Genomic DNA, 24,516 nt, shown 5'->3' on the forward strand with positions numbered 1-24,516 from the left:
ATGTGACAGCTTAAATGATAAAATATAGCTGCAAGCAGCAATACTGGGGTCAAGCCGAAAAGGGCAAAGAAGGATGTAAAGTTGAGTTAAGATAAGCAGATTAAAGAACCTAGGTAAACCTAATGATTTCAGATGAAAAAACATAAAAATAATCAACAAAAATAATCTATGTTCTTGTCTACTGTAATCATCCTTCTGTTATTGACAATCATGGAACATTAGATGATTAGAGCACTGAAGGACATGTGAGTGGTGTTTGCAGTGGCAAAACATGGGTCACAACATGTTACAACAAGTATAATGAGTCAAAAGACTGATGTTCTGATGCAGAGATATAGCTCTTGCAAAAACGGTTGATAAGATATTTTCATTGGTTGTTAGGGTGTGAATTGACATCCACCAATGATTATACTCCAAGCCATGAAAGGAATAATCCATGATGACTCAAGGTTTAAGGTGTACTGTTACAGTAGTTTTAGGCAAAAATAGACATTTTCTATCTCAAAACCAGTAGGTGGCGCAATGACAAAATTGTGCATGCAACCTCAGGTCATCACTTGTGTTACATCTAGCTAGTTTTATGACTATACACTTTATGACTATACTTGTGATGCCAGTCAGGATCTGAGGGGGCATGCCCAGTTTTGTCACAGCACCACCTAGTGGTAAGACAATTGTTTTACACGCCTATAACTTTGGCTGCGATCAACGTATCTCAAGGGACTTGTTTTCTTCGAGTCCTGAATAGTTGCCGAGTCCAACGATACCCAACATGCCAGAATTTGACTTACGGTCAGCCCTGCGCAGCAAAATAGCACTTAAAAAACACGCACGAATATCTCCGCAAGCGTTATTCCAATCGACTCAAAAATATATTAAAATGTTCATCAGAAATGGCAGAAAATTGCAAAAAAAAGACATATAAATAGTTATTACTCCGCAATTAAATGTTATTTTTTCACCAGATTTGATACGCTGAAACGGATTGGCGAATCAACACGAATTCCATAACTTTTTGCCATGATTGTCTGTAGATGCTACATACCATTTTTCGTGGCAATCGGGCTAAAGTTTTAGGATGAGTTTGCAAAAGTAGGTTTTAAGAATAATTCAAAATGGTGGAAAAATTTTCATGACGGAAAATGACGTCATAGGGTCCAATGGAATCATCTTGAGCCAGAAAATCAGAGGAAATTAGAATTTAGGACTTACGGGTCAGAAGCTATAAGCAAAAACATAAGTGCAACTTTGGACTGTTGGTGGCGCTAGCGGGTAAGAGATAGAGACTCCAAATTTGCTGTGGAGATTTTTTGGACAGTCCTTTATAAGCATGCCAAATTGCATAACTTTCCTATGTACACTGCTATGGGCTGCCATAGACCGCAATGGCGGAAGAAGCGGAAGAAGAATAATAAGAAAACTAACGGATACAATAGGGGTCAAGCAGTAAGCTTATTATAAGCTTATACTGTTTGATTTCTGGCAAGGTAAGCAGACAGTTTTGAACCCTAATCATTTATTTTTATTGCAGCTTCAACAGGTTACGGTATTCACAATGTAAGTGTTGCTTAGCAGCATAGACGTGTGTAAGTTCGGTTTTGGCACTAAGCATTGCACACAGTAGTAAACACATAAAAATGAAATGCCATGTCAATCTCTTTATCAGCACCATCTTTTGCATAGGCTTCAATAAAACAACATAAAAGTCATGTCTTTGTATGGGTTGCTGTAGCAAAAAATGCTCACACAGCACTGATTTACTAAATCTAACTGAATCCAGATGATTTCGCCACACTGTGGAGATTACATTTCATGGCGGTCAGATTTGTTGCTGATATCAATGACACACTTTTAGCAGATACAAGTTAAAGTACAGTATGTTTTAATATATTATACCCCAGCTCACCAGAACCTAAGGTATATATGTAGCTTAAATTGTTGAGGATTCCATTAGTAGTGCAATGTTAAAGGCCAAATAAGGATTTAGTTGTTGTGGTGCACAATGCAAGATTAATTGATGGGAAAATACAGTATCATATTTAGTTGGTATTATTTTGTATTGCCCATGATGAATAGATTCACACCTCACAATGGGATACTTTCTCCTGTATGCTGCTGCTGCTTCCTAGGGAGATTCTGCTGACGGTGGATTTTGCCATGTGTGGCTGTGCTTTATTGATGTGCTTTCTAAAAAAAATTCTCCCATAATGCTCACTAAAACAAAGAATACAGCACTCCAAAGGGTTGATAAAGTGTTCGCTTTCTGATTAATGACTCATTGTGATTGAAAGAACCTTTGTTTTATTTCTTTTCATTGTTTCCAACTCATTCTTCACCTTTTGTTGTGCGACTGATGATTTTCGCTTATGCTAGCAAAAAAGAAAAAAAAATGTTTGTCTTTTACTGCATGTAGAGCATTGGTTCTCAAACTTTCAGCATCCCCTTCATATTTCAGCATTCACTATTGCAAACAAACTGATCTCAAACTTGTATCCTTATTTTCTTCAAGTCTCAAGTTTGTGTTTATTTATATAGCACGTTTAAACACAGCAACCAGGGCTGACCAAAGTGCTGAACAATATAGACAATAAAAGAAAAACAGAAATAAAAGCAATTCCATAGCAAGCAATCACATTTAAGTTCAAAGCTAAAGAGATAGTTTTCTTAAGTTTGATTACACAGATTTTATGCTAAATTAATATGTTTCATAAAATGTCATAAAACAGGGACCCTCCAGTTTGAAAACCACTGCTGAAGAGCAAAGAACATCTTAAAATATGTTACAAACTTTCCATTCTTTGGCTTTATCAAAGTTTATTGGAGCATCCCAATCAGGAACTTTGCCTCAACCCATATGCTTTGTGTGAGATTATCCTAACCAATCATACGTCCAGGAAACCTGCTTAATGTTATTTTTGCAATTATAATGAGAGATCTGGGTCCAGATAAATCAGGCATTCATTTGAACTTCCTTTAAGGAAGTACTATACAGTATATTAACATCCATCCAGTGACCTTCATACATCTTAAAAGTAACCTGATGCGACACATGAAGGAAACTACACAATTCCAACATTATACATTATGGCTTCACTCTGGTTTGGGAAATAATGAAGGACAATGCATGGAATGAAATGACATGCCAAGGAAAAGTAGGCCGACGTGACAGATCTTCTCACTATTTGGAGTAGCTGGAGACAGACGGATGTTTCTCCCTTCTGCTGACTGTGGGAGAATGACACTAATGATCTCTATCCATCAAATGTGCACTGCTGGGAATGGGCAAGTGTCAGAGCTGTGGGTACGAGTACAGGTATGAGCGAGGGCTATACATTAGATTACATTCATGAGTTTCATACCTGCTAAAGGAACAGAGAAACACATGTGAATATGAATCCTAATGATACACTGTAAAAAAAATCAGCATTTTTGTCAAATCAACACTTTTATGTTACCTTAACAAATTAAGTTAAGCAATTTCAACTTGTTTTTATAAGTTATGTCAACTTATCACCAGTCAAACGTAGGAGGTTGAATTTACTCCCAAAACCAAGTTTTTACCTGTTTTTGCGGTTTTTTACTGTGTATGGATCATAACTAGTGATGCACCGATGTATCGGCCGCCGATATTTATCGGCCGATTTTTGATGAATTTGAAACCATCGGCATATCGGCAATAGCACAAGAAAGGCAGATACCGATTGTTTATTAATTAACTGCATAAAGAAATCCATTAAATGTAAAAAATGAGTTAATGTTGTTAATAAAATAAATGCTGAATAGCAAAAACCACCTTTGAAGGTTGTCATGCAGTCTTATTATATTTGTTTTAGCTTAATTTGTGCCTCTCTTATTATGTTGGTCAGTTGAATGTTAATTAGATCCAATCCATGTTCAGTAAAAATAATTTGATGTAGAAATAAACTAGCTAATAGACCAACTGTATAGTATTATATACAAGTGTTTAATATTGGTATCGGCCAGAAGTTGTCTGTTTAAATCGGTATCGGCCCCAAAAAATCCTATTGGTGCATCCCTAACCTTTGCTGCAAAAATGCACAGTGAATATTTTGCAATCCTTATTGACACATAAACTGTCTCTGGCGCATAGACTTGTTAACTTACTGAACACAAAAGGGTGGTCTTAGACTAGTCTAGACTAAAATAAATGTAAGAGCTGTCCAAACGGAAAACAGCTTGCACTTACATATCTTAAAATACATCAGTGCCCTTTGTTTTGCCTCAAAATGCCCCAAAGTAATTTTTTTAGTAAGGCACGTTTGTTTAAACTAGTTATATTTCCTAATTAAACTAAGGCCTAGTCCTGGTTTAAAATAATCCCTGTCCGGGAAACCGCCCCTAAGCATATAGCATATATACTATGTTATATAAAAAGGTTTTTGTTATGCTAAATGTTTTAAAAAGCAGTTTATCGGTAGTAGTATTGTTGTCATGTGCACAAGTGGAATCCAATGATCATCTTGGAAATATAGCTCCTGAAAATAGGCAATTGGTTATTTTTATCAGTAATTTAGTTTTCTGCAAAGATGTCTTACCATCGAGGGGTTTAATCAAATACATTTGTGTAAGATTTTGTTACCCTGAAAATTAAAACATGTTGCATACTGCCTATTTTGGAAAAAAACATAGTAGGCCATCAAAGTGAAAGTTTGCATACAATGCATAGTATGCATACTACATCTTGCAGATGTTTGCGTAGTGGTGTAGATTGCTATTTCAAACAAAGCCAAAGTAATAATTGTTAGCAGCTGCAAACAACAGGTTGTCTGTTCACTGATTGGTAAATGGTAAGGAGTGCAGTCTATAAGTGATTCCTGATGAGGGTTAAGTTAAAAAAAGCAGAAATCACGTGAAGGGGTTGTAGGTATTAGCTGATTAGTTTCTAGGGTCTTTTGTAGGTGTTCTTTCAAAAATGTGTCCTGGATACTTTTTGGGGTGAGCACAAAGCTGACATTCGTCCAGTTTAATTTAAGAGGTTTTGCTTAATAACATTTAGTGACATTGCTTTTCAGATTTCTAGTTGCCCTGTTATCTGCTTATGTAAGTTGTTTGGGGAGTTATGAAGGTAAGCCTCTGATGTGACCTATACTTGTCTTATGCTTTGTGTACAATACTAAGTGCTTGTTGTTCATTGTTTCAAACAGGAAACATGCCAACCACTAATGTGCACAGTGTTTCAGCACATACTTTCCCAGAAATTGTTCCTGAGGTGAAACGAGTTGGAAATTGGATTGGCTCTGCTACCTACAGCTCTGTTCTACCCGACCGAGAAACTCATAGACTTCATGCTAGTTTTCAGAAAGAGAGACCGTTTGAGGGATCTGATACAAAATATGATTCAAAGGATTGTCAAACTCGTGCTGAAAGTGACAATCAAGACAACATTATGAATCTTAAGCCCCCTGCATCTGTTCCAAACTATCCTTTGTTAGGTTTTGGTAAACCTTCTTCTCAGTATGCGTCTCGTTCAGCTACTGATGTCTTCAAGAATGTCCAGCCTGTTAGTCAGATGGCTTATACTTCATCTCAGGGAGGATCCACTTTTAGAGGAACCCCACAAGTTCTTGGTTCAAAAAGCTTTAATCCGACTAAAGTTGGGTCTGGCTATGAAATGCCTAAATTTTCAACTGTTGGATCTAGCAAGATCTTTGCAGTGCAAGCTCCAAAACATGCATATGACCATATGACATTGAAGCCTCAGGATACTGAAGATGCCCAATCTACTTATGTTTCAAGTCAGATGTTACATCAACGTGGATATTCTCAAGAAAGCCGGAGCAGTGGGAACATCCAGGCATCCAGTAGCACATATGGTCCAATCTTAATGGGAGCTCCTGTGCATTCAGGTGGGCCTAAATATACGAACACTAAGCCTTCGATTGTTAGCTCTGGGCCAATTTTTGTATATCGGAGTGGTGAAAGTACCCAAGGTCAAGGGAGCTACAGTACGCATCAAAGTTCTGTGAAACCCAGCAATGTTGACTCCAATCAATATGTGACCTCTCAATCCACTCAGACCTCCAATGCTGCCCTGAATGTTGACAGTCAACCTAATAAGTTACTGAATGTACCGGTTTACTATTCCACGAGGGGTGGTCAATCTGGTGCTGGGCTGAAGCCCCCAAAACAGTCTGCAAACTGTAGAGACAATTTTGGTCAAGATTCAATTGTGAGTTCTGGTGAGATTCGTTTAAGGGACCCGGAAGGTGCTGAAAGAAGCAATTCACTTCCTCACGTTCAGTCTCGTGAAGATGTTTGGCAACCCAGAAAACCTCAGACCTACCATATTGGTGGCCCACCCCAGACTGGATCTCCTCTCTATTCTGTGAGTGGAAGTAAACCCAATCAAATATTTAGGCAAATGCACCCCACCCGAAGTGGGGTTCAGCTTAATGTGGCACAATCCTCTATTGCCAGTTCTGGGGAGATTGGTATGATGCATGCAAATGTTCAAAGTAGAACGCAATCCAATAATCCGCAAATTGCTTCAAAACCACATCCTATCTTTCCAGAGCGTAAAGTAACATTTCCACCTGGTCAGTCAGCACTACAACACCAGCTTTATGAAGCTAGACAAAATACCAGGAGTGTCCAGCCAGCTACTGGCACTTATGCCAGCCCACCCCAGGGTGCTTATCAGGTCTTATCATCTTTAAAGGGAACACCATACAAACCAGGAACGGTACCTTCAAAACCTTGGGTCGCATCAAGAGTTAGTGCCCCTAAACCCTCCATTTCTGACTCTAATGAGATCAATGCAGTACGTGTGAGACATAATAAATTGCCCATAAGCAGCTTTGGTAACTTACAGAACCAATGGGCTTCTGGAGAAGGTGTTGGTGGTTCATCTGCTTACAGCGGTGCTCCCCAAAGTGTATCACCTTCAAGTTACCTGGGTCAGAGGCGAGGGCAAAATGTACAGGCACCTGTTCTGTCTTCAGTACCTCAGTATCAAAGTTCCAAAGGAGTCCAAATCCAATCGTCTGCTATCCAAAATTTAGGTTCCACTACACATGACACCACAATTCCAAATGAGTTTGGCAAAGGTGTCATCCGAAGGATTTCTCCTACAATTTTCAGCAGCTATAAACCAGGTTTGATTCAAATGCACCACATTTAACTCGAGTAACTTTAAGGGTAACTTTAAAGCTGTTATTGTTCTTTCTGCCACAGCTCCACAAAATCAAGATCAGAGAGCGTATACCTCTACCTCCGGATGTGAAGTGACCCAAAATCACCCCTCGGGTCTCGGTCAACAGGGCCCAGTCAAGTTTCAGGGAGTGAAACCCTTTTCATCTACGAGCAGTTCCCAGCGTTTGCAGTAAAGTATGTACAGTTCCTTGACTTTTACACTAAAGCCCATCTGTTTTGAATTGAGATGCAAGTTTTGCCCCCATTTACAGAATCCAAACTATTAGGTCAACCTTCTATAGGTTAGGATATTTATGCATCTGTTCAGAGTGGCATATTAAATTGCTGTCCCTTTTTTAGTTTGTTAAAAATGGAGTCTCAAGGGCATAGCATTGTGAATACGGTATTCAACATAGTGTAGATGGAAACAAGCCCAGAAGGTTATCCAGGTATTTCGGTATATAGAAAATGTGCTTATTCTGTATAAAATACGCAGTGCAGAAATATGCTATTAGACAAAGTTTAGAAAAGCTATCCTATTTTCATGAGATATAATATAAGGGCTCTCCTGATTTTGCCAAGTGGTTGATGTCCTCAGGGCAACATTATATTGACCCTGGGACAACATTTCAATCAACCAATCAGATTTCCGAAATAAGTTTACAGTTTGTTTTAAGTTTAAGCTTACATCCAGGATTAGCTGTTTCTAAACCATTGTTTTTCACTTATGTCCCTCTGATTTTAGGGTTTGGTTAGGGTTAGTGTTTATGGTGGGTTTAGGTTTTATATTAGAAAAAATGTTGTCCTTGGGTCAACACAATGTTGCCCTGAGGACATCAACCACTTGGCAAAATCGGTTCGAGCATAATATAAATGTGCATGATGCCTGTATGCCACTTAATCGTTTCTTTTAAATGTTTTGTAGCTATGATCAGGTTTGTGTCTGGGGAGGCTGTCGGTCATCAAACTCTGGTCTCTGCGAGGACTCTGAGAGGCTATGACTGATCCGAGCGCTGCTGTTCTGCAATCATTGAAATTGAGGACACCAAGAACTGTCCTGGCGATTTATGTTTGTACCCTTAATGCTCCATCCTCTTGCCAAGACTGTATATTTGATGTTAATAAAAACATAACATGCTAATGCCAATTTATCATTGTTCTCTGTAGTGTGAAGAATATTCAGATCTGGTCATGTTTTAAAAGTGACTTAAATGTAATTTACTCCACAGCTCTTGCAGTAAACTAAACGTTTGCATGTTTGCAATGTAATATTAGTGTACTGCCTACTATTTCTGAAGTAAAACTGTGCAGTGTGCAGCCTTTTAAGCTGTAGTTGGTGTGTTATCCTGACACATGACTGTTTTATTGCATTTATGGCATATATAAATTTTGATATAATATATGAAATGTGTAGGTGTGAATTTATGTTGTGTAATGTACATTTTTGCCAAAAATCGTCCAGATACATGTTGCATATGTAGAAGTCCAGTAAGCTAATGAATAGTGCTACGTTCATGAAACCATAAATGAGGGACACTGGCGCCATCTATTGGTTAAATTTGCACAATGGCTGCGTTCATTGACTGTACAATAAAAATATTTTATAAAAAATAAAATCTCTTATGAGCTAATATTAGTTAATCGGTTATACGTTTTATTTTTTGTGCATGTGTACTAAATATCAAATGTCTTCAGATGTAATCAATCAATGTCTTTGTGAATGACGTCATCGCTGTCCTCAGTCTACCTGTTGAGTCAGGTGCGTTTCTGTGAAAGTCTTCATAAACAACAGGGCGACGGGGATGAAGATCAGACGACTGTCGGCTCACTTTTATTTAACCTTTTGCACTTTATATTCGAGACTGTGAAGACCTATTCGCAATATTCCCGGTATTATAGGGAAATCCTGGATAAATAAACTTTATGAGCTTTCCGGACTTCCGGGAGACCAGTGGAGCCGTCAGACTGCGACATTTCCTCCATATGTTGTGAGTAAAGTCAGACTTTACAGAAAGATTGTTCAGTTTTAATAATTTTACCAAAATTAAAATGTCTTAAGTAATATTGTAGTAATGTTTATTGCTTAAAACCACATACTTCACGTAATGTTACAACGGCGTGTTTGTTTGGGAACAGTGTGCACTTTGTAGCCCGAGTATGCAAATAACTAACTTATGGCAAATAAGCTAGGGTTTAGATATTAAAGCGAATATATGTTGTTCAAATATATTTTCTAAGACTTTTTTTATGTAGTTCAAAGTGTTTAGAAAATGTTTACGTTTTTCAGGCTGTTTAAAAATGATAAACACAGGTTTTAGGTCTCGTGTAATTTCAGAAATTACATTGTAAAGTGTTAACGTTACACGTTTATATTGGTTATAGGTAAAAAATATCATTGGAGTAGTAATTTATAAATGTGTAATATTCAAAATAATGTAAGTAGTGTTGTGTACATATTGTTTGTTTCAGGTTTATATACTGTAAGTGTAACGTTGTCACTTGTTTTGCACACATCCAATGAATACATTTAGAAATGGGTTCAGTATAAAAATACTTACTTGCACATTTCTCTTTGTTTCACCTGTACTTCTCCTCAAGGTTTTACTTTCACTTCTTAATCAACTTATCAATACAGTCAAAGAAAACAAACACATAATTGGCTCTTAAACTGGTTTGTTAAGATCCCTTAAAAAAATATAGAATAACTTTGCACTTTCAAACTGCTTCCATCCCAAAATGACAAAATCAAATGTTTATTCCGATCCCAATTGCGTCTTTCTTTAACAGACCCAAGTCTCAGGCCAGCAAGAAGTATTTGTAAAAGCAATCGCCAGAGGTCGTTCTGGGCCGAGGGTCGGTCACATGGAGAGCACCTCATCCTGGGCCACTGGTCCCATTGAGGAAGGCCCATACCAAGAACGTTCTGTCGACCCACTGGAAATCCAGGACCTTGTCGTATGCCACAAAGTGAAACACAAAGATGCCAATGGAAATACCACTGGGCCAGAGACTGTCCGCTTTCTTCCATCCAAAGAAGAGCCCGTTTCAGGGAATTGCGTGTGTGTGCCTTGCGCATCTGTGACCAGCTGCAGGAGATTGTTTTGTAGCGTATTGACTTGTGGACTGTACCGCGTATGCCAGCGTTTGCCCTGTCTGGCTCCAAGCGACAACACAGCTGTCAGCACACAGGTGGAAGACCCATCAAGCACTTCAAACGTTGAGAATGGCTTCTATTCTGACGTCTGTATTCGTGGCGTAAAGGTGGACACCTCCATCATTGAAGAAGATAAGGGGAATGTGTTCGTTTCCAATTCCAAAATGGAGATGGACAGTCCGATTTACTTGAGTAGCTTACCGGAAGACTTTATCGATGGCGACGAGGCAGAGGACGTGGACAAACTCATTACACGGAAGCTTATGGAGGTCTTCTCCGAGTTTGAGATCAACGAGCTGGCTAGGTGCACGTCGGACTCTATGTTCCTCCGGCGTTCGCGCGAGATCAGTCAGCTGATCTCGGATATCGTGCAGGAGCACAACATGAAGGAGCAGGAGGCCGAGTGCAGGCTGGTGCGAGAGATCATCCGCATCAGCACGCGTAAGAGCAAGAAGAAGCCGCATATCAGGCCGAAGGAACTGCAGCGAGACAGCGGCAATGAGACCTGGAACAGCAAAAGAGCCAGCCAAAAAAGCAGCATCAATTCCATCAACGATGGGAGTGAGTGCCAACCACATTTCTTTCTTATAATTACTGTAAAGTCATGAACCTTTTGAAATGGCCCGAGACTCATTCTCAGTGGCTTTCTTTTCTTCTGTGGAACACAAATGGAGATGTGATTATGAATGTCTTAAGCTGTTCTTTTTCATGCATTGTAGGGCTGCAAGATACACAGATTGAAATAGCTTATGCATGTCACAATGTTTCGCAATAATTAAATGATTTAATACTTCTGAAAGTTTACAGAGAAAGTTATGCTTTCTTTTCCCCAGAAAGTTTAAAAAATATATTATTATGTGATTTGATTTAACAAATCGCATCGCATACTGTATATCGTATATTTAGCAAATTAGCACATATTACACTTTTATCAAGAATGTGCAGCCCTAATGCATTGAATAAAAACAGATGTAAAACTAAAATCCATAAAAGTGCTCCAAGTGACCTCTGGGTTCTCTAGATCAGTGGTTTTCAAACTTTTCTGGTGTGCGGCCCCCATTGAGTAAGGTGGGCTCCTCTCCCCAATAAAAATGTATGACATAAAACCTAACATTTTATTAAACAAAACAAAACATATTAAATGATACAATGTAGTGCTGTTGGTTAGTAGCCTTATATCTCTGAGGTTTAATTACTCACAATTTATGATAATTTTATGGCACAATCTCACGGCATGAGAACCACGGCTCTAGATGAACTACAGCTACACAATAGATTTGTTTGTGGAGCACACTGCAGTGTAGGTTGTAATTTGCTGATCTTCCTCTTTGCTTGAATCTTATTCACAATCTTATTCAAACTTCTCATACAGTGATTGCTAATATTATGCATTATGGCATAGTGTGTTGAAGAGCGCCATGTTTAAATCTGGACAGGAAAAGGTTTAAGAGCTGTGGCAGAAAGGAAACTGATAATTATTATAAAATTTTAGCGGCATCCGGTGGTGATGTGAATTGCAACCAATGGCTCAGTCCACTGCTCATCCCTCGCTTTTGAAAAGCATTGAGAAGCTATGGTAGCCGCCAGCAGAAAAACATGTAATTGATGGAGACAACTTAGTAAAAAAAGTTTGTCCGTTAAGGGCTTCTGTAGAAACATGGTGGCCCAAAATGGCGACTTCCATGTAAGGGGACCCTCCGCTAATAAAAATAATAACTGTTCATTATAAAAAGGTCTTTATACACCCCTGATAATATAGTTTTGTATTTTATTTTGCATTTCTGTCAAGAGATCCTTCTAAAAATGACACATTCCACCTTTAAATTGTATTTATTTAATTATACTCACCTAAAGAATTACTAGGAACACCTGTTCAATTTCTCATTAATGCAATGGTGTAATGGTGTGGGGGATGTTTTCTTGGCACACTTTAGGCCCCTTAGTGCCAATCGGGCATCGTTTAAATGCCACGGCCGCCAAAGTCACCAGATCTCAACCCAATAGATCATCTTTGGGATGTGGTGGAAAGGGAGCTTCTTGCCCTGGATGTGCATCCCACAAATCTCCATCAACTGCAAAATGCTATCCTATCAATATGGGCCAACATTTCTTAAGAATACTTTCAGCACCTTGTTGGATCATGGCATGTAGAATTAAGGCAGTTCTGAAGGCGAAAGGGGGTCAAACACATTATTAGTATGGTGTTCCTAATAATCCTTTAGGTGAGGGTAATGTACCAAAAAGGTACAACATCGTATTGTTTTATATACATTTTATTGGTACAAAACAGAAACCTAGCAACAGAAAAGGACCAGTTTGGTGTTTTTTTATGACGGTGTATGGAAAACAGTGGCATTGAGATTTCTGCCTTTAATCTCTTTAGGTGTAGAAACTGAGAGTCATGCATAAATGAAATGATGAAAGTTGCTGCTTGGTTAACAAAAACAATTCTTTTAATTCTTATTCTAGAGCTGCAAATTTCACTGGAGAGGTCAGACGATATTGAAGCCAGGAAGTTACGCAACAACAGTATACAGGGTAAGCTTCCCTTCTCATTTTGTTTTAGTGTACATTGTAGGTCGTGCATGCGCCTAAAGTAGAATGTAGTATGTAGCCCATGAGATGCATCCCATTTTGACGCAATGCGCATGCGTCGAACGTCTGTCTACACGTACGAGTCAAATAAACGACAATTTGCAAGGCTATGTGTTCGACCATACTCCAGAATTTAGGGTGTGTTTACACCAAGCCACACTTTGTGTGTATTGATCGATTGTGGCCCTGCCTTTCCAGGCTTAAGTCTTATAATCTTATGATAGGTTTGAAAGTTTGATTTAAATCATTGACATGACCTTACTCACTACATTTGAAAGGTGTCAAGGTTACATTTTCACAGAAAGTGCCTTTTGCTGGGTTTCCACAGACATTGTGTAGTTCCGATTGGGTGGAAACACTTAATTTATATTAAGCCACATAATAGTATAAACACTTGGCAGTGAATGCATCAATGTATATGATGCTTTATGCAAATACATGGAGTTATGGTGCTAATGCAGGGCAGGCAGCACTTGATGTGACTATTAAACAGTGGATAATGGAGGTGGCTGAACTTTGTTCAGATGTAAAATCTTATGTGATCTGAACCAACAGATATATGTTTACATTTGACCAAATCGCGTCATGAAATGCATGTGACAGACACCAAGTAAACATTAGTAAGAAAACTTTAAATAAGCAGGTGATAAGTAGGACAAACTTAGCAGGCATTAATTTTGTCTGCATTCAAAACCTTAATTGTTTGGTGACATGACTTTTACAAAATGTTTCAAGAGATAAACCTAAACAAAGTCCTCAGCTTAAGCTCTTGCTAACTTAGCATTCAGTAAGTTAGCATAGCAATGGTGTTGGCTGTTCCCTGCGTACATATTAAAGGCTGTTGAAACTTGTCACCGCTCTGGAATGAATGAAACGGTTTCTTTTCTTGTTTGTTAGTTTGAGGGGTCTGTGATGTAACCAACCTTATTGTCACAAACAATGCTCTCTTGTCTGTACACCATAAGATCGATTACACTCCTCTGAATTTGAATGTCTTTCTTTTCCTCATCAGTGGGGTTTACCCCTCCCTCTCTGCTTGCTTGATGTTGTTTTCATGCTCTACAATGTTGGCAAGCTACACTTGTATGCTAATAAAAATGACTGCATGCAAAAATGAGTTATGAAGTTAATAGTTTACAAAATACATCACACTTTGGCTTAAAGCAATAGTCTAGTCATTTTCAACATTAAACTATGTTATACCTTAACTAAGAAGAGTTGATACATCCCTCTATCATCTGTGTGCGTGCACGTAAGCGCTGGAGCGCGCTGCGACGCTTCGATAGCATTTAGCTTAGCCCCATTCATTCAATGGTACCATTTAGAGATAAAGTTAGAAGTGAACAAACACATCAACGTTTTTCCTATTTAAGACGAGTAGTTATACGAGCAAGTTTGGTGGTACAAAATAAAACGTAGCGCTTTTCTAAGCGGATTTAAAAGAGGAACTATATTGTATGGCGTAATAGCACTTATGGGAGTACTTCGACTCGGCGCAGTAACACCCTCCCTCTCCAATTATGAGAGGGAGAAGGGGAGCAGACTTTTCAGGCGAGTCGAAGTACTCCCAAAAGTGCTATCACGCCACAAAATACAGTTCCTCTTTTAAATCCGCCCAGAAAAGCGCTACGTTTTATTTTGTCCCACCAAACTTGCTTGTATAACTACTCGTCTTAAATAGGAAAAACGTTGATGTGTTTGGTCACTTCTATCTTTATCTCTAAATGGTACCATTGAATGAATGGAGCTAAGCTAAATGCTATCGAAGCGTCGCAGCGCGATCCAGCGCTTACGTGCACGCACACAGATGATAGAGGGATGTATCAACTCTTCTTAGTTAAGGTAATAACATATTTTAATATTAAAAATGAGTAGACTATTCCTTTAAAGCAATAGTGTTTGTGTTTAGCAGAACAATTTAAATTGATCTGGGGCACCATTCACTTACGTAGTGTTATTTTTTCCTACTTTGGATGTCAGTGGTGCCCCAGATTTGCTTTGTGACAGACATTCTTCAAATTATTTGAATTCAGCAAAACAAAGAAATTCATAAGTTTGGAACAATTTGATGGTGAATAAATGATCACAGAGTTTTCATTTTACTGTGAACTATTCCTTTAAGCTGTTTATGCATTTAATGTTTAATAAAGTCTTTTTTTATTATTTGACCTAAATTTCAGTTTTAAAATTGCCTGTTTATTTATTTATTGCTGCTTCGTATTTTATAAATATTTCTTTCTTTTCCGCAGCTTACTCAAGTTTCAAGGACACAGGTGTGCCGGTCACACCTGATACTCCTTTACTACACAGCAGCATACAGGCTTGAGCTTTCTCTCCAACCTTACTCTGGACACCAATTTAATTTTCAAACTGTCCATTGACAAAAGATGGTCTGAGTTTTATCTACATTCATTTTTAAGTACATTTAGAAGCTGTAATTTAAGGAGCAGTCATTAGGGTCTTTTTTGGTCGAAGACAGAAATGTGATTATGCTTCTATTTACATTTCTCTGTCTCTCAACCCATGTTTATTTGCCATGTGTGAGTTATCTTTACATGCACTCTGTTCAGACTTTTGGAAACAACTTATGAATGAAGAACAATCGCTTGGAATGAAGAATAATATACAGCCTGACCTCTATGGGTGAATCTCACTGTAATTGTCATATTTTACCACAAAAAACATCAACCACTAAAAGTCTACGTTGATGAGGATTTACTTTTCACATGAGATATTAATGAGATTTTTAATCCCCTATCTCCAGTAGTTTACTATAAGGCAAAATATTTTAATTGTATAGCATTTACATTTATGGTAATATTTGTTGTTAGTAGGGATGCACAGAATCTAGGATTCGGATTCGGCCGAATACTTGGCTTTTTGACGGGGTTCGGTTTCGACAGAATCCTAGATTTTTTTCCACCGAACCGAACCCTAGGCTTGCGCTACGCTGGTTGACGTCATGCGGCCGTTGATTATACATATCGGGTGCTAATGTGAAGATAAGCTTTTTCTTTCGATGAGCCTTAGGGGCGGTTCACATTTCGCGGACGCACCTGGAAAAACGAGCGTGTCGCACCGCATCACTTTCATTATGCATAGGTTTATGGTAATTGTCAAAATAGTTTTTCCCACTGTGTTTATGGAATAAGGATGCGAGTAGGATTCGTTATTCGGTTTCGGATTCGGCCGAACCCAAAAAATCTGGATTCGGTGCATCCCTAGTTGTTAGATAACAAAACATCCATTGTGTTAAGACAGTATGTATAGGGGCAGTTTCTGGGACAGGTTTTAGATTAATTCAGGACTAGGCTTTAGTTATATTAGAACATTTATGTCGTTTTTACAAACATTCCTTACAAAAAACATTGGTGTGCATCTTGAGACAAAACATGTTGGTTATGTTAGGATATGTCAGTGCAAGATGTTTTTAAATTAAGGCAGCTCAAACTTTAGTCTGGGACTCGGATAAGCCCTGTCCCGGAAACCGCCCCATAAAGTAATGTCTTAATGCATAAAATCTTTATGTTCCTAAAATAAGGCTTTATTCTTTTTATGCCAAATGATATATTCACGTTATTTTCATTTGGTTTTCGTTGTGGAAAAGCTAGCCAAGATGTTTGTGAAATAGCTACAGCCAATGTTGGGCCAAAACTGTCATAAGAATTAGTTCATAGTGCTTGAACTCACCTTTGAGTTCTTCTGTGCCTGCTGGTGATGTTAAAAGGATGAATGTATTAGTCAAATGCTGGAGCTGCAGTCAAAGTGTGTGTGTATGTGTTTGTAGAAGAAAGTAAAAGAAATGATCTTGAGCCAAAGTGAAAGTGCTTTATGGGATAAGCCTGCTAGATTGTTTGGATAATTGCCTATGCTATTTAAATGTACATAAAAAGCACTTCACTTGTCAAGAGACTATGATTGTTTTTTTTGTGTGTAATTGTGAATGCTGTCACTATGTGTAATGAATGAAATAGATTTCCAAGTAATAAAATGTGTATTTTGCTCAGCGACCTGCAGCCAGCCTACTGTACTTTTTGTGAGACCGACTTCTTCTGAAGTATAAAGCGAGAAAATTACATCAAGTTTTAATGCCCTTTACATTGTATTTGCATGTGGGATAAGCTAGAAAATGACTTTGACTTTGTTACAGTGCCAGAGCTAATAATTGTATTAGTACAGAAGCACAACTCTTCACATGTCAAACCCATAAAATCCCCTGTTCAATACCAGGAAATTACAATCTTTATATTATTTTCAGCGGGAGGTATTTGCCTGAGGAAAGTTTTAAGTAGCCTACTTTGGAGTCTGGTTTCACTGACATTATATTAATACTCGAACACATACTAAGCCTTAGAAGACAATAGGTTTCTGTCTGAAGGGTTATAGAGAATAAACACAAATTTATTTGATCGGATTGAAATGTACAAGTTTAAAGATTTGCAGGACTCTTGGGATTCTTTTAGCCAGGTGATCCAAACTTTATTCATAATGCATGTATGATATTCACACAGATGTTTTTAACAGGAACAAAATAACCACAGATGTACATTATCATGTTAACTGTGGACTACAAACCTTTAACACCACAATATGTTTCTATTTATTTGTAGGTAAACCATTTGTTTGAATTTTTAAGACCCAACAAACTTTATTTTTTATATTTTGCTGGAACATTGCTTGGTGCTAACTGTTTCTTTTTTAATGAAATAATATTCATATTCATAGAGTTTCCAAATACATTTTACTACTAGAGTTTATATAAGTGTGATCTCAATTGTAAACCAATGCAACATAGTTAATCTGACCACATTTGTAGTATTTTCCTCATGACTTCTTATCATTCTACTAGAGTGTAGTCTGTCCGTATTTTAAAATCCAATCCAATTCAGACAATAATTTAAGTATAATTAAAAGAAAACATGTTGTTAAACATAACATTTTTATTTGATTGAAGTTATCTCTTCTGTATAAGTTTTAGTCCTCCTTCATGGTTTCAGGGCTCTGTTATGAGAATGAAAGATTAATTAAAGTGCCCAATGTCCAGAAAATCCTTGTTTATGTTTTGTGAATTTTCACAAATGATTCATCTTCTCCACATAGTTTTGGTACCATTGAAACTACTAAAGCTTGTCATACCTGATTCAATACAAGTTCAATACGGACGCCAGTGATTCTGTTTCTATGCAGATGCTATATCTATTTATACCATTTATAGTAACAATGATTTATGCACATGAATAATATGATAAAGGCATCTTTGTGCCCCACGGCATTGAGATCTAATGCTCAATTCAGATAAAATCTCAGATTCAAGCAGACCTCTGCAGCAACAGCAAACATTGTCAGCAGGTTTGACAAGTTTTTGTCATCGTTGTGGAATAACAGTGACTTTGTATTGTTGGGAAATGTTTGTGCACAGGGAGTTTCCAATTATAATTCAACTTTCAATTTATGGGAACATGTTTAATGTAATATTGCAGTGTTTATTATAAACAATTTATCTGTGTAAGTTTTAATTTTTTGTAATTCTTGTGCCCTCATAAACTTTAATGAAAATGTGAAGATCATTCTCAGATGACTTCAGTAAGACAGCTCAGGTGGCGCATCCATTAACTCCGCCTCCATCCACTGTCAGCCTGCTGCCAGTTCTATTTTTGAATGAAATGCCTACTTTTTATTTCTAATCAAAGCACAGTGGAAAAAACAAGCCAGGCCCACTATTTTCCTCGTGTGATATTCTGTTGTACTCGAAAATACATCACAACCCAGAAGTAAATTGGATCGCGATTTCCAGTTCAGGGGGACTTTAAGAACAGATGTTTAAAATAATCCAAGGGCTGAAACATCCTCTAGTACCTTAAGTTGCCTCATGATAATCAGTCATTCAAAGACAATAAAAATGGCACAGCTAATATCATCTTAATCAGTAGGTTCTCATGTTTAATGGGCTACATTAACAGAAATTGTGCAACTGGGCAACATGACATTAAAGTCATAGTTTACCCAAAAATGAATATTTTGTCATCATTTACTCACCCTTATGTTATTACAAACCTGTATAATGTCTTTGTTCTGCTAAATACACAGGGAGATATTTTGAGCAATGTTTGTAACCAAATCATTTTTAAGCACCATTGACTTTCATATTTTTCTTTCCTACTGTGGAAGTTAATCTGAAGTTTCCTGCTTCATAAATACAAATGTAACTTCCTTTGTGTTCAGCAGAAGAAAGGAATTGATGCTGGTTTGTAACAACACGAGGGTGATTAAATAAGCATTTTTGGGTGAACTGTCACTTTAACATGGTTGTGCAACTGCCAAATTGGGTGTTTTGTATTTTATAATTGTTTACAGTTTTACTTGCAGAAGCTCATATATTTACATCTATTTTGCGTTTTGGGTGGCTAGTGAAATGGGATAGTATCAATTATTGGAATGATGGTATCAATACTTTGTGATAAAAAAAATGTTTGCGTTAGTTTGAATACCACAATAAATGTAAGCATAAGTCATGTGGGAAGTAATACTTATTGAAAACATATGATTTTGGGGTGATTGTGCTTGACATTAATTTAAAGTTTAACCTTGTAAAAATAAAACATGTTTTTTTTTTGTAGTATATTGATTACAATGGTCAAAGGCATGATTTTATGGCAACAACCATTTTCGCCAATTTTTGCACTTTATCTCATTTCATCTCCATCTGCCAGGAAAATGACTTTGTCTGTTACTCAGAAATTGTCATCATGAGTTTATATGAGTCAAACTAGTTGTTAGTTCTTACTTCTACTTATCCACAATACAAATACAGAGATGAAGGTAAAGAGATGAATTAAAATGAGCAGAATTTGTTGAATAATCTCAGTTGCTCAGAGTGACTACAGATTCATTAGGTGTGTTATTTTACTGAGCAAAGACAGTGGAAAATTACTGCTTCACAGAATTGCCTTGTGACATTGAGGTGGAGACCATTATCTACTTGTGAAGACGATACAGACACTGTAAAACATTTCTAGCTGTTGTACATTTTCAAGTTTATGCTGTGCAAGTCATTTTTAAACTTATTTAAAATTTTGAATACACTTTAATTTATCAGTTTATAGGTTAAGTCATTTGTAACTTGTCTAATGCCCTGTTTACATTAAGGCATTTTTGTTTTAAAACTTCGTTTTAGAAGGAAAACAATTGTCACCTATATGCTGGCATTTCAGAGAAGATCTCTGTGCACTACATACACAACGTTTATAACACTTGATAGGGAACACACATACTGATAAATGAATACCTTATCATGAACTGTAAGTTACTTTGGATTATCAGTTTAGGTTACAAATTGCTTAACCTAAACTGACAAATGACATTTACGCCAAATGCGTTGTAAATAATAACTCTTTTAACCTTTTCAGCCGTTTGTATTGAATTTCATATAATTTTATTCATTGAATTTCACTGGCGTGAGTTTATGCTGCACGTGACGGAAGTGCACAAAGTGCACTGCTGGAGGCAACTAAAAACTATAATCCATTAGGATACATGATTTACAACTACAAACTTGCCTTATCTAAAGGGGAAATTTTACAGTGCAAATCACATTTTAAATAGGACATTTCACAAGACTTTTTTAAAATGTAAAGTATGTTTGTAAAGTTCTAGCTGAAAATATCATATAAATAATTATAACTGCCAGTATGTAGGTGTGAGCAAAAATGTGCGTTTTTGGGTGTGTCCTTGAAAATGTGCAAATGGGCTGACAAAATGCAAACACTGATCGCTATGATGGTGGTTTGTTGAAATTCAATTGTGCTGTCAATTATTTTCTCTTTCTTTCTGCACTAAATGGCAGTGCTGTGGTTGGATAGAGCACATTAAGGGGCGGTATTATTATAATAAGATCCCCTTCTGACATCACAAGATAACCAAATTTCAATGAACTTTTTCACATTTTCTATATTGATAGAAGCACTGGGGACCCAGTTAAAACATGTCCCCTTTAACATAATGAAATCACTTTTACTTTAAAAATGATGCACTGTCACGTTATACTCTCATTAGTGGTGAAAACTTGTAGTACTTATATTCTTGTTTTGTGCTTGGGTTTTATGTCATGAATAAACACACAATGTGCTTCAAAAGTGCTTCCGACCGCTGAAACTCTGCAAAGCATGCAGTTCCAACTTCATGTTATTATTTACACTGGCTGGTCATTGTCATCTTTTGGTAGCTATTAGTGTGACTGTGAATAGCAGGCGTAACCGTAGCAACAGTAATGAGAAATGCAGTTTTGTATCTTCAATTAAACATTAAAAAGTTGTTAAAACAGTTACAGCATGATTTTTGCTCTGTGTACTCTGTGTACTGTCTATAATCAAGACATGACTTGAAGGTTTTACAAGCCACTTCTTTCATGCTAATTATAATGTTCCTGTAGCTCAATTGGTAGAGCATTAGCAACAGTTTAAGGGTTTGATTTCCGGGAATACCCAAAACAAGATAACACTGCAATGCTACATTTTGTCTTTATTCTGAAACATCATTGAAGAGTTCTTGAAGATGAGTTTGGCCTGTGATGGGTCTGATAAAGAGGTTTGTCAGCAGGCTTCGAGCCGGCTGTGATCAGGATATCTGTGAATCTGTGCTGATCTCTCTCTTCAGCTCCTCATGATGTTCTGCTATTACTACTGAACTCTGCAGCCCAGGACACCTGAAACATGAGAACAATGCATGTAACAAATTTATTTTACAGTTTTTTTTACAGATGCTAGGACACAATTCTCAATACTTAGGTCACTTTTGCAAAACTCTTCACACAGTTCTCCTAACTTTCAGCTTGGCAAAGCAGTTCATTTTACATTCAAAATGCACACCAATTACCAAAACACTTTATTCAGGTCTCTCAAATCAACTCATTCTTCTAAAACACTAGCAAAGGTTGACAGCCGACAAACACACTTTGTCACCCACAAAACAATGACCTAAAAAACACTAACAACATATAGCTTTATACAATGTTTTCTTGTGTAAAACAAGGACACATCTCTGTTTATAATTCACTGCAATATATGTTACTGGAATGAATCAGACATTATGCAGAATTCTTCAATATTTTATGTTGTTTTTTTATTTTAACTTTTTTGCATTGCGTAATTCCAAAATACCATAATTTGTATACACACCATCCACTGATACAGATAGATACAATAGTAATGCTAATCTAATCGACTGTGAACAGCTGTGGCTGGTCCAATTGTCAAGTAATTTTTATAGCATTTAATTTTAAGATTTAAAATATATTTCATTAAAATATTACTGTAGATATGTAGCAAATTGCTGTCTTATTCAGTTGTGTATTATGCTATTGTTTTGAACATAAGTTTAACAGTTTTGAAAACAGGATGTAAGCATGTGCAAATTGACCTGTATGTATGAAGAGTTTTGGCAGTTGTTGTGTCTGAGTGAGAAAAGAATTCATGAAGTTTGAGAGATGTAGTTATTGAATGCATTTTGTGCCAAAGCAATGATAATTGATCCTCAGATTAGCCCACATAGATTTCTGTTGTGCTCACTGTGTGAAGAGTTTTGCAAAAAGTGACCTAGGTATTGAGAAATGTGTCCTAGCGTCTGTAAAGACTGTAAATGTTGAAATTAAATAAACACCTTTATTAATTATGTTTATTCTACATTGTAAATTATGTTACATTGAACAAGGAGAATTATATGGAATTATACTCAATGCTAAGCAATGAAACTTATCTGGTGTAAATCATCTTGAAATAAAGTTTTTCTTTTTGAATGAAACGTTGAGTAATTCTTTTCAAGCAGTAACACAGTTACCGTCAGTTATTGTGAACTACAAGAAAAAGATAAACAAATCCTGTAAAAATATATTGCTTGTTAATAGTTCTTGTTAGTTAATGGATTTACTATTTAATGAACCTCAATGAGCTGCATAATTTGAATTTGTTTAATTTATTTCTGCAGCAAAAACAATGAAGGTTGAGATATTGAAACATCATAATTACAGTTTGGGTTTGTGTGTATCTAGTTATAAGCATAAGCAGTAGTAATAGTAACTTTAGCAAACACCCACCAACAGGATTATTTGTATTTTTAGGATACATTTGTTTGTTAGGATTATGGTTAGGTACTGAATGACAAATCTTACCTGGATTGAATAGTATGGCACCCTTGATATATGCATACTCTTTTAGACTCGGGTCTAGGCTCCAAAGTGTATTTAGAAAAGACTTGAGCTTGCTGACTTCTGCCAGGGTGGGTAGATAGCGGTGGTTTCTCTCTGGGCTATTCAGCAGTATATTTCTGAGGATGCTGGCAGCAGGGAAGTCCCACACCTCAAAAGAAAAGCGCTCTTGAGCGAGTCCTAGAATAAAGAGTGGTACCCAACGGTTGTGAAGAAGAATGAGACGATCATTGACCGGCAGATGTTGGAATGAAGGTAAGCTCTTCATAAAGTGAAAAGTTTTCATCAGGACCATAAAAGCGGTGGTACATGTGGTCTTACTAAACGCTCACATTGACAGTTGTGCATCCCTGAATAACTCCAGGGCACTGCGTGGCGTTTAAAGGGATAGTTCACTTCAACATGAAAATTCTGTCATCATTTGGTCATCCTCATGTTGCACCAAACCTGTATGAATTTCTTATTTCTGATGAACACAAAATAAGACGTTCCGAGAAATGATGGTAAACACACAGCAGTAAGTGACCATAGACTTCCATAGTAGGAATAAAAAATATGATGGAATTTAATGGGTACCGTCAACTGTGTGCTTACCATCATTCATCCAAATTTTTTCTTTATCATTTATCACAATACTTCCAAAAAAAATTTCCTACTGTGGAAGTCAATAGTCACTTACTGCTGTGTGTTTACATCATCTCTCAAAATATCCTCTTCTGTGTTCATCATAGAAAAAAAATTCATACAGGAATAGAACAACATGGGGATGAGTAAATGATGCCAGAATTTTCATTTTAAAGTGAACTATCCCTTTAAGTTTGTGGCCTAGGATGCTTAAGAGAATTCCATGTTTCCTGAATTTTGAATTGTTACAGTCTTTTTTCATTTTCACTAATGTAATGCCTATTTTATACAGAATAAAATCTGTTGTTGTTAGATTCACTTTCTACTCCACACTAGACTGACTTCAGTTTGAGTCTGCAGTCTTATTTATAGCACCATAACTAATCTTCAACCTTGACCTCTTTGACTCTTAGACATCAGAAAGAAAAACTCTGGACCGTGTAACATTTTCTTTACAGAAGAAACTCCGGCTCAGCATAAGAACTGTTGAGGAGTTCAAAAGTGAATATTTGATTGAACAAATTTTGATTCTGGAATGCTTTCAGTCGTTTATATTGCTGTTGGATGACTTTATGTCACTCCTGAGGTTTGCTTTTGTTGAAATTCAACAGACACTGCACTGAATTGGTCACAATACATGCAGAAATAATGATTGAAAGCAAAAATTTTAATTTTGCCTCATCTGTATGTTAATTTATCTGTTCTATTTGATTAGTCAAAATAATGACAAGCAAACATCTGATTTTGTCACTGAAATCTAAGATATTTGTGTATAGAGCATTTCATAATGAGA

At 36.9% G+C, this 24,516-nt stretch overlaps 3 protein-coding genes across 3 annotated transcripts; 2 read left to right on the forward strand and 1 right to left on the reverse strand.

Moving 5' to 3' along the window:
• The first annotated feature begins 4,814 nt into the window (after positions 1-4,814).
• LOC129455459 (uncharacterized) lies at positions 4,815-8,299 on the forward strand. Its single transcript, XM_055220190.2, has 5 exons — positions 4,815-4,956; positions 5,034-5,086; positions 5,166-7,115; positions 7,195-7,347; positions 8,078-8,299. Exons 1-4 carry the CDS (start codon positions 4,934-4,936, stop codon positions 7,344-7,346), a joined length of 2,178 nt encoding a protein of 725 aa, XP_055076165.2. The 5' UTR covers positions 4,815-4,933; the 3' UTR covers position 7,347; positions 8,078-8,299.
• A 143-nt stretch (positions 8,300-8,442) lies between these two features.
• Positions 8,443-15,283, forward strand: kdf1b (keratinocyte differentiation factor 1b). Its single transcript, XM_055220191.2, has 4 exons — positions 8,443-9,140; positions 9,940-10,867; positions 12,776-12,844; positions 15,151-15,283. Exons 2-4 carry the CDS (start codon positions 10,015-10,017, stop codon positions 15,225-15,227), a joined length of 999 nt encoding a protein of 332 aa, XP_055076166.2. The 5' UTR covers positions 8,443-9,140; positions 9,940-10,014; the 3' UTR covers positions 15,228-15,283.
• Positions 15,284-21,160: 5,877 nt separating this feature from the next.
• Positions 21,161-23,750, reverse strand: nr0b2b (nuclear receptor subfamily 0, group B, member 2b). Its single transcript, XM_073858229.1, has 3 exons — positions 23,064-23,750; positions 21,586-21,602; positions 21,161-21,508 (listed from the first exon to the last, which is right to left on the reverse strand). The coding sequence occupies exons 1-3, from the start codon at positions 23,392-23,394 to the stop codon at positions 21,419-21,421; spliced, it is 438 nt and encodes a 145-aa protein (XP_073714330.1). The 5' UTR covers positions 23,395-23,750; the 3' UTR covers positions 21,161-21,418.
• Positions 23,751-24,516: the final 766 nt, after the last annotated feature.

This window comes from Misgurnus anguillicaudatus, chromosome 20, assembly GCF_027580225.2.
Source record: "Misgurnus anguillicaudatus chromosome 20, ASM2758022v2, whole genome shotgun sequence".
NCBI lineage: Eukaryota > Metazoa > Chordata > Actinopteri > Cypriniformes > Cobitidae > Misgurnus > Misgurnus anguillicaudatus.